Here is a 10,585-nt window from a genome sequence, read left to right as displayed (position 1 = left end):
ATTTTCTAGGGCAAACCGTAGATCAATATGCATCAATGGTTGAAATATTCTTAAAACAAAAACACGTGCGATCCTTTTCTGTGCAAAAGAAGAAGTGTTACTTTATTTCCATTAAACCAAGAGAGTAAACATTTGACATATGTTAGTTGTAAGGAGTATTTTAGATGCCAGCTAGGGGCTCTATTTACAATACCCACTTATTGAATATTTAACTAATTTTATACAAACATTCTATATTAAATATGCTACCAATAAATTCTTTTCTTTGTCTTAATCTACTACCAATAAACTAAAAGAAAAAAATTATTTCAAATTCTTAAAAAATGTGTTCATGCATATGTATATTTGATGCAATTAATTAAATTTTGATACAATCCCATTTTCTGTGAGCAAAAGTCATTCTTCCTTTTAGCCATAGCTTTTTGTCTTAAATACGGCCACGAATTTGTATGTGTGTATGTAAGGATTTTTAGATCTTTGGGCAGTGCGGCTTACGAATTTTTAAATATTTATTCCAAAATGATATTTTCAATGGATCTTAAGCAAAAATTAGTTTTTCGTAAAATTTTTTTAAAACTGGGCGTGGCCCGACCACTTTTGTCAAATGTTTGTATCTCGAACACCACTTCACCAATCTGTACCAAATTTGATATACACATTGCGCCTGACCTTCTTAAATACCGTCTTGAAAATTTTTAAAATCGGACAAAAACCACGCCCTCTATAAGTATCGATAAAATTGAGTTTTCAAAAAATATCGTTTTTTACTTATAACTCTTTAAGCATTTGAGAAAAACGAATCACACAAGTATTTAATGTTTCCTCAATGGATTTCAAACAATATGATGTATAATTTAATTGTAAGCGTTCATTTCCGGAGATTTGCCGTATACTTTATTGAAATAATCCATTTCTCGACTGTCTCACGCAAATGACCGTACTTAATATCAATGTGTTTGGATCTCGGTCGAAAGCCATCGGTTTCAGCTAATTTGATAGTAATTTTGTTATCGCCATACAATTGAATTGATGAACCGCCACTATGATCCAATTCGCCTGATAATTGTTTCAACCAAACCGCCTCTTGAACAGCCGATGACATTGCCATGTACTTGGCCTCGGTACTTGACAATTCAACTGTTGGTTGGCGCTTACTTGCCCAAGTAATTGCTGAATTTGATATCTTGAGCAAGTATCCCATACAAGAACTACGTTTACCAATGTCCGATGCACAATCAGCAGCAGAGTAACCATGCAATTGTGGTGAATCATTCGTTGAATTCTTTAGTTTATAGTTCTTAGTTCCCTTGAGATATCGCATGGTTCTTTTCGCAGCCATCCAATGAGAAACACTGTAATTTGAGTTAAATCATTAACCGCAAACGCAATGTCTGGCCGCGTACATTGGGACAAATACAATAAACCAGGGCTGCAAACCGGTTTTGACTCGAACCGGTTTTTGAACCGAACCATAGCTTTTTTTCGCACTTCGAACCGAACCATTTTTATTTTGAAATGCCAAAACCGAACCGAAAACCACCCAAAAAAAATGGTTCGGTTCGGTTCGGTACAAAAGCCATTAAAGCAGTTTGTAAGTTTGGTAATACACAACTTTGTCTAAAAATGCAACACTATGGTGACATTTTTGAGTTTAATGGCATCTCTATAATTTCGTCTATATAAAAATGTTTTTATGTGGAAGAAAATGCATATCACCGCCAGAAAAAAAATTAAAAATTGGTGCGAATTTTAAAATTTGTAGTTCAAACTTGCACTTATCATATTACATTAAAGTTAAATGAGCTTTAAAACTGCAAACTCAAATTTTTTTAGTTCTGATTAAAAAGTTTGAAGCAATGAAATTTTGTTGAAGTTTGTTGATTTTTTCCAATTTTCGTACAAAGTTTGAAATTCGGATTTATGTGTTATATGCTTTTATAGAAAAATAATGAACATTATTAATAATTAGGATTTCAACATTAAGCCAAGATTTCGAGAGTCAATTCAAAATACTGAGTGTGTTGTTTCCAGCAAGAATTTGCAACTTCGCTCCAGCAGAACTGTCACTTTGCGCTCTCAGTTTTTGAGCGAGGGATAATGTTTGGTTCTGCACGAACGCGATTTGATCAAAAATCATGATAATTCGCAAATTAAGTTTTATCAACTGATACAGTTGGTATAGAAAAAAACAGATGGAAAGAAACATATCTTCGCCATGTTTGGGAAGTTTAATTATCTGTTAGACTGAACATATTATGCTTATTTATCAAGTGTATTAATTGCATAAGGAAATCTCCAAAAACGTAAATTTTGAGTTATATCTCTACATTATTAATAAAGTAGTGTTTGGCTGAGCTTCTCCTCCGACCGGTATTAGAAAAAAACTTTTTTTGTTTTTTAATTTTTTGATGTTGGGTTGAACCGGGCTCGAAGCCGGGCCCCGCGGAACCGTAGCGCGCACTGCTAACCACTACACATAGCGACCGCCATATACACACGTATTCTATAATATCATCTCTTCCACTTAAGAGTTTATTCTCCAAACTCCTTTCAAACGATGACATAGCCTGCATAGAAACTTATGCAAAATTTATGCAATGTGTCACCTAAATGCTTATGATAAGAAATCAGAAAGTATATTTGCCAAATAATGCTCCGCGCATGCGCCACACCATTATACTTATATGTAGCTGCCTTTTAATTCGATCAAAAATCGTGATGACAAACAAATTTTAATGCTGTTCTACAATAACAATGCCACAGTGTCTGTAAATTTGTGCTAGGACCATGCTTAAAGCGTGCCTATGAGGACACTGCAAAAAACCCGATCTTCCCTTAGGCCAGTGTATACTCATAAGAGGAGGCTGTGCAACCAGCGCTTTGCCTTGAATATCTTTATATACAAACATATGTACATACATCCATTGTTACTTCAAGCTTTGGGAGGGGAGACCGCCGCATAGCATAGTGCAGTTCATGGCATTGCATGATTTTGCATAATGTTATGCTAATTTAAAACTTCTGTGCCTCTGGTACAGTTTTTGCTCACCGTCCGAATTCAATTTTCAACTTCGGCCCTTTTAACTTGATGTGAGTATATAAGAGTATGTGTGCACGTATAAGTGTATTAGACTAGAATCGAGAGCATCATCGAGATCATCGTAACTAATATCGACAAAATAAAAATAAAGGATATCCCATAACAAAAACAATAGCCTGCAATAAAAGCACCACGCAGTAGCTATTGTTGTAATAGAAGCACTGTGAGCAACCGAACGCTGCTCATTCGCGAGCTTATAAGTAGGTGGAAGTGGTTGTGGTAAGGTGCTTCAGTTGAGAAACACATAAAGACCAGAAGCTACGAACAGCATATGTTTCACTGATCTTGTGACTAGTGAGAGTACGTACATATGTGTCTTCACTACTGATTTTATCTGCACGACTATTTGTTGTGGTATGTAGTCAGTATGGAATACAGTATGCAATATTTAGAAGCCATACCCCACATGCAAATAATGAACACAATAGCTGTATTTGAGATGGTTTGTTCGGTAGACTGCCTCACGCTCCATACAAAAAAAAGTTCGATTCCCTTTCATCTAGGAAAATATCACCAAAATACCTTTGATGCTTTCCATTTAAAATTCAACCTGTTCTGGAAGAACGAACGAAAGTGGTTTGGTCAAGGATTTTAGGTGAAATGAATATATGAGGAAACTTAGACAAAAAAATTCAAAATCTTTTTCCCTCATAATGATATTTAAAATATAAAAACTGTCTTATTCATTTCTGTAAGATATTGTTGCAGGGTTTAGTACTCTCATTGCAAGTTCTTAGCCAGAATTTCTGCCCCTAGTCGGCACGAGTTATACTGCTGGCGAAAAAAGGTTATGAAAACGCCAAACACTGGAGAGAAGAACTGAAAAAATTAAATAAAAGACTAAATTATTAAATAAAACACTGTGTTGGGGAAAATTCTGCCACGTCCGTTATCACATTTTAATTCAAAATAAAATCAAGAACGAATTGCTTCTGATTAAATATGAATGAATCAATGAATAAATATTATTGATCTTAATTTGACTTTATTTAAAGAATGTTTAAGAAAGGAAAACCTCACAGAATTCGCAGAGTTTTGCTTATTTTTACATGCACTTCTGTTTTTGTCACGTCCGTTATGACCTCCTTTTCAACGCTTTTTCCGACGCTAATGTCCCAAGCGCACCTAATTTTTTTTGTTGACAAAAGGACGGTGACTTCCGTTTTTGTGTGATGTATTTAACTTCCACCCAGTAGGGCCTACGTACGATCCCTGGTACGAGTAACGCAAAAAAAAATTCTAATAGAAGTCGCCTCTGAATAGGAAATGGTATACCTGGCAAAATCCATTTGCCGTCCGCAGGCGTTGTAAAACATTGGGTCCCTCCATTTGTGTAACAACATCAAAACGCACATCCCAAATTGGAGGAGCAGCAGCTCGACCAAATACTTAGCCAATATATGTATTGTTATCTCAATACATACAGTGGGGAGCGGAACTGAGTACACGGTGACTTTTGTTAAATATTTGCAAGGTTTTCAAAGTAAATTTTTTTCTGTTATTTTTTCATGATCCATGCTTTAACCAAAACAATATAAATAAAATTTTCAAACTTTATACAGCGCTTAGAAAAATTTACCAACTTTTCATTACAACTTCATCTTTTTAATCTGATTTTTAGAATCTTTTTGAGTATGCAGTTTTGTAAACTTAATAATTTTAGTATAATAAAGTGCAAGTTTTAAGCGGTGGCAAATCGCGTTGATTTTTAATATTTTTTTTGTTGCTGGTGGCTTTTTGGAATTTTTTTCCATACAAGCATGAATTACTTATGGCAACAAATGCGCACGACCGTTTGCAAAGAAAATTAAAAAAATCCACAGTTTTTATAAATTGCACTTGTTATATGAAAAAACCGGGAAAACCCGTCAGCAAAAATAAAAATTAATTAAAACTTGCACTTTATGAAACTGCATACTCAAAAAAAAATCTTAAAAATCAGATGAAACATCGAAACTTTAGTGAAAATTTGTTAAATTTTTCTAAGCTCTGTATAAAGTTTGATTTATGTGGTTCGGTTAAAGCATGAATCATATTTTTATGAAAAAATATAAAAATTATTATGCCCGCCTGCTCTAGGAAATATTAAAATATGAGCGTCAAACGAAAGAGTGTTAAGAAATCTTTAGTTTGAATATTTGGCATGTTTTAAGGCCTTTGAAGAGGGTTGCCACCAGTTCAAATTAAAATTATTTTATAAGTTAAATGAGAGATTATAAGATGGGTGTCAATCGAAATGAGTTTGAAAAGGATTTATTTATGAAATGTACTTAAGAGAGTTGCCACGTATTTAAAAAAATTAAAATTAATTTTAATCAAGCAGTTAATTGAAATATGTAAAATGAAGTAATCGTATTAATGAACGTATTGACGTATGTCAGACCAAAGAGATTTAAAACGATTTTAGTTTAAAAATACTTTTAAATAGGTTTGCCACCTGTTTGAAATGTCGAATTTATTTACTTTTACACAAGTTAAATGAAATATTGAAATATGAGTCTCAAACGAAAGGGGTTCGAAAGATGATTAGTTTGAAAATAATTGTGGTTAGGGTTGCCTCCTATTCGAAAAGTTATATCTATCTAAATATGTATATATAAGTATACATAATACGTGAAGGCATTTTCTTTTGAAGGTCATCATATTTGCACCATTATTTCGAATTTCAAATCGAACGTCAAATCAGAGCTCTGGGGTTTGTGCAATACGTTTTTACTTTTTGAAGTTAGGACTTTTTTCTTAGCGGTATAGAACGGTTTGAAATTTGATGCAGTGAAAAACCGTCACCACGCGAGACCTTTCCTCATTCAGCAATGGGCGGAAAGATTTAGATGAAACATTTGGAATAAATATATATTTAAGTTTTTGAATAGGGTTGCCCCCGGTTTAAAAAATTAAATTAAATTTTGGCGTTTTAAATTCATGTGGGTTTACTAGCCATTATTACTACATCTTCCGACGGATCACGTTGGGACTTTTATTTGTAAAATTTCTACATTCCACATTTGCCTTTCCCTCGTGCAGCTTTGTGTTTAATTTTTCGAATAGTTCAGTTATTCTATATTGAATTTCCTAAATTTACCTATACAAAATTGGCACTCATTTCCGGAGCTTTATGCGAATAACTTCTAGCCTCTGTCTTCTGTGGCAATCCGTAAACTACTATATAATTATTTTGATTCGTGCTTAGCCGATTGTGTTCTGTAGTACTTAAATATATAAAAATGAAATTTATAAAGCCATTTATTTACATATGTATAAGCTCTATAAAAGCAACTACCAATCAATTGCAACAGGAAGATAGGAGTCTCATAGAAATACTCAGACTTGAAAGAAGAACAAGGTGGCATCATCAACACACTCAAGTCAAGTCAAGTCAAGTCGATTTAGACCAAAAAGCGATTTAAAGCTTGAATAAAATAAGACTAAAAAGAAGTATTTTCTAACTATACAATTACACTAACATTTAGAGGTATTGAGCTTAATTACCACAATAACTTTTGAGACTTGTTTCCAAGAATGCTTGTAAATTTTATTATTATTATACTCAGTTGCTAGCCACCAATTTCTTATTCTAGAATTCCATAAATATGTGCGTATGTATGTATGTATATTTCCATTATTTGAATGAAATGGCATTAATTTTTTTAAAGGTGAACATTTTTATCAACAATAACAAAAAGGGATTCCAAACAAATAACAATAATTATTGATTATAATCAAATAATTCTAGTTTGTGGTCACGCAAAGCCCTCAAAATGACACGCAACCAACCATCGATAATATGAAATTAAAATATTTTCATAAGGTGAAGATCTCCAATGATGGAGTTAAAAAGATAAAAAATAATTTATAATTTGTTCGAAGCCCAGTCGGCGTTTGTCGCGTGCTTCATTCATTTGTATTGATTGGCGTTCGAAATGCTGCCGCCACATTAGCTAAATTCATACCTCTAAAGATACTCCTGAATATGTACAAATGCGGCTGCGAGCGACAACCTTAAATTCATCCATACTCGTGCTAGACTCTAATCGGCAATCTCGTCCGTTTGTGGTAATGCGTACCGCTTGTGCGGCTGGAGCGACCAAATCACAACCAATCCTTGCTTATGGCATTTACGAGTATGTGCGCGTTGAGGTGCTCATTGCTCCGCCCGTGTCTGTTTGCCGGCGGCTCTAAACTACTATGCGCCATTGGAGAATGCGCTTCAAAAAGTTTCACTCTCAATTTTCGCTAATTACTGGGTCAAAAACCAAATTCGAAGGTATGCTTGAAGTTCTGGCTGCGGCTGTGGCATGAGCGCATGCGTGCAACACAATGTTGTGTGCCGCATAAAATAACGGCATGTCTTAACGCAGCCGCCAAATGCTATCAAAATTTTATTAAGGTAATTTTGATACTATTAATATTGAGTGTGGCTTTTTTTTTAGAATTTTGCATTTAGCGTTCGTTTGAGATTCTTTTTATTTTCAATATTCTTTAGAGCTCTTTTTCCTTTATTAATGGCCTAAAGCCAATTTCTTTTACTTTATTTGAAACTTTTAAGGAAGTCTCATCTTGCAAGTGCCTAACGATCGAAGTCTGGTGAGACTTGGGGGTATTTCCAAGTATTTTTTGATTCGATTACCTTATCGAATGGAACGCTTTTATTAGTGGAAAGTCGTTGTCCAAAGTATATGATTTATGGGCTTCGATTAATTTGATGGATTGGTCAGCGTGCGTGACGTATAAAGGACGAAAGATTTTATTTATGTTTAGCGTAAAACACTTATTTTTGAGGGAGGCTGTTGGCCAGATTTAAGGGTATAAGAAATTACATGGGATAAAATGGCAAAGGGAAGCGATAACTCATAGTTTATGAATTGCAATTAAAATAATTTAAGGACATTCAATAAAAAAAAACGCAATTTGCGATTGGTGTCTTCAACGCTGGGGTACTCAAAAAGGGCCTACATGTTTGGTACAACAGTCCAGAGATTCAGCATTTACGTGAATTCCACCGGCGATGGAATCAGGCTGATCAAGTTAACCGCAGCGCATTCCGTGCCATTACCAAAATAGTAATACCAGATAACGTTCATCTATTTTGCAGAGGAAAGTACGCAAGCTTGCGAATCTGCAGTCAAAAGTGAAGTTCATTGCATTTTCCAAACTCCTCACACCGTAGGAGGAAAGATTATTGGCTAGTTGGGACACGGTAATAATTACGATACATATACCGAAAGGATAGGAAGGAAGAGAGATGTATTTTTGAGAGAGAGAGAGGAATGCAGATCGAAAATTCCATTTCAAAATAGTTCACCAAACAAATTATTTCAAGACTGGGAAAGATATCCAGAATAATTTGAGAAGTGGTGGGAGTTCATAAAGAATCTTTATCTGCGTATGAGTAATACGATACTCAGACACTACAGGGTTATGGAAGGTCTTTTTGCAAACACTGTAGCTCCTTTTGCTCTAAGGAATTTTTAGCACAAAGGAATCCGATATATAAATGGGAAAGAGCACTCATTTAACCTCAAGCTAAAATCCTAGAAATCAGCGAGCAATTTCTGCCAATTTCAAAGCTGCATTCCGATATCATCATTGCCTGGAAAATAACTTTATCGAACAGGCAAATAGAAGGTGATCTCCAGAGTCTACGTATAGAATAGCACGCTACCTGTGTAAATTAGGTAGCAGAATATCTACTGTTCCAACTGAAACGACCATTGCACCGCTATGTAATCTGGGTTATTGTGAGCCAACGCGCGCCTACAGATTGGGTTTAAAGCAGAGGTGGGCAGCTTCGGCAGAGCATTTTTGTAGTATGCGTGCAATTGATGCCACTGTGTGCGTGCGAATAAGTCGTGAGGTTGAATGAAGCTTTCGCTGCCTTTTAAAGCAGAGCGTGTATGTATACGCGAAATGCCACCGGGCGGGCGCCGCCTAGGGCGGGTTTAAAGTCATATGACTTCTGTCGTAGCTGCTGCAATATACATAAGTAAGTGTAGAAGGTTATCAATGTCTCTGTCCTGATTTCGCAAGGACCCACCGATATTAGTTCCATAACTAAATACATTCATAGGTGTCTCACTAAATTGAGTACAGCTAGTATATACGATTTTGGGAGTTTTGTTCCAAAAAATCATCAGTTTCAATTTTAGGGATAAAAAGAATGTAAGGAGTCTCTTTAATATTATCATAATGGACCCACAGCGCGGTAAGTGTGCTTTCTTTCAGGGCTATATAGTTAGAACAGTAGCTCACACTCCCTGAAAAAATCTCTAACATTCACCCCTCGTAGTGAAAAGCTGTTTTGAGAGAAAGCACTTGTACTCGTATATCATTTAACTCGCGTCGATCCCAAAGTCTCAATGGTGGAGTGACCAAAGTACAGGCGTGCTATTGGAGAGATCGGAGTTCGAGTCCATGAGCAGCGGATTTTTTGTTTTGTTTTATGATTTTATTGTTTTAAAAAGAAATAAATAATATAAAAAAAAAAACTTTTTAATATACAACGCTTTTATAAGTGGACTAAAAAGTAGAAAATAATATTTCTCAGTCCCATAGAATTTGTTTTGATAACTTTTGATTTTGAAATTTTAGCAAAAGTCGTTATAACCAATTTATGAGATTGAAAATGAAAAGCTTGGGGCGCATATAATAGCCACCTGAATTGATATGAAGGGTAATATATGTTCATATGTATGTGGATATATGAATATCGACCGCTTAAAATCGATCTCAAATTTGTACTTTCGTTGAAGAAATTTTAGGTCTATGTTATGTAGTTTGCCTATTGTCAATTAAATATAATGCTTTGTATTGCATGCGCCCCACGCTTTTCATTTTCAATCTCATAAATTTGTTATAACGACTTTTGCTAAAATTTCAAAATCAAAAGTTATCAAAACAAATTCTATGGGACTGAGAAATATTATTTTCTACTTTTTAGTCCATTTATAAAAGCGTTGTATATTAAAAAGTTTTTTTTTTATATTATTTATTTTCTACTTTTTGGTCTTGTCTGTATAAAATTTTGCGATAGATATTAAAATAATTCAACGATATTAATAGAAAGGTGCACACACATGCATTTACATATGTATGTACATACAAACGAGCACCAATTAATTTTATTTAAAGAAATGGCGTGTCGTCTATTTCCGCTGTAGCAAACGTAGTACATAGGGCGACATCTAGATGTCATCTACCTCGCCCTATTCACTACAGATGTCGCCCTATGCACTATGCTTTTTTATAGGAACTTTTCAAAGCAAAGGTTTTATGGTATCGGACACACAACATTGAAAGTTTCTGGATCCACAACATTGAAAGTTGCTGGACACACAACATTGCAAGTTGATAAAAGCGTTGTAAAATATATACACTTTAATGTAATTTAATTTGTAGAAACTTATTTTACATATTTTTTATTTATTATTAAAATTGTTTTCTTTCTTAATTTAATTTTCTTTTAATTTTTAGATAATATTCTTAAAA

At 34.5% G+C, this 10,585-nt stretch overlaps 1 protein-coding gene across 1 annotated transcript; it reads right to left on the bottom strand.

Moving 5' to 3' along the window:
* Window positions 1-868: 868 nt before the first annotated feature.
* LOC118746570 (secreted RxLR effector protein 161-like) lies at window positions 869-1,321 on the bottom strand. The gene has a single exon (XM_036480413.1). The coding sequence runs from the start codon at window positions 1,319-1,321 to the stop codon at window positions 869-871; it is 453 nt and encodes a 150-aa protein (XP_036336306.1).
* Window positions 1,322-10,585: the final 9,264 nt, after the last annotated feature.

The sequence above is a fragment of the Rhagoletis pomonella genome, unplaced genomic scaffold, assembly GCF_013731165.1.
Source record: "Rhagoletis pomonella isolate Grant_MI unplaced genomic scaffold, Rhpom_1.0 Rhpom_scaffold_00010, whole genome shotgun sequence".
NCBI lineage: Eukaryota > Metazoa > Arthropoda > Insecta > Diptera > Tephritidae > Rhagoletis > Rhagoletis pomonella.
This window is presented reverse-complemented; position numbering and strand designations above follow the sequence as displayed.

What these genes read in the sequence shown, in the direction of transcription:
- LOC118746570 (XM_036480413.1), bottom strand. Translation starts at nt 1,321, where the DNA reads ATGCGATATCTCAAGGGAACTAAGAACTATAAACTAAAGAATTCAACG.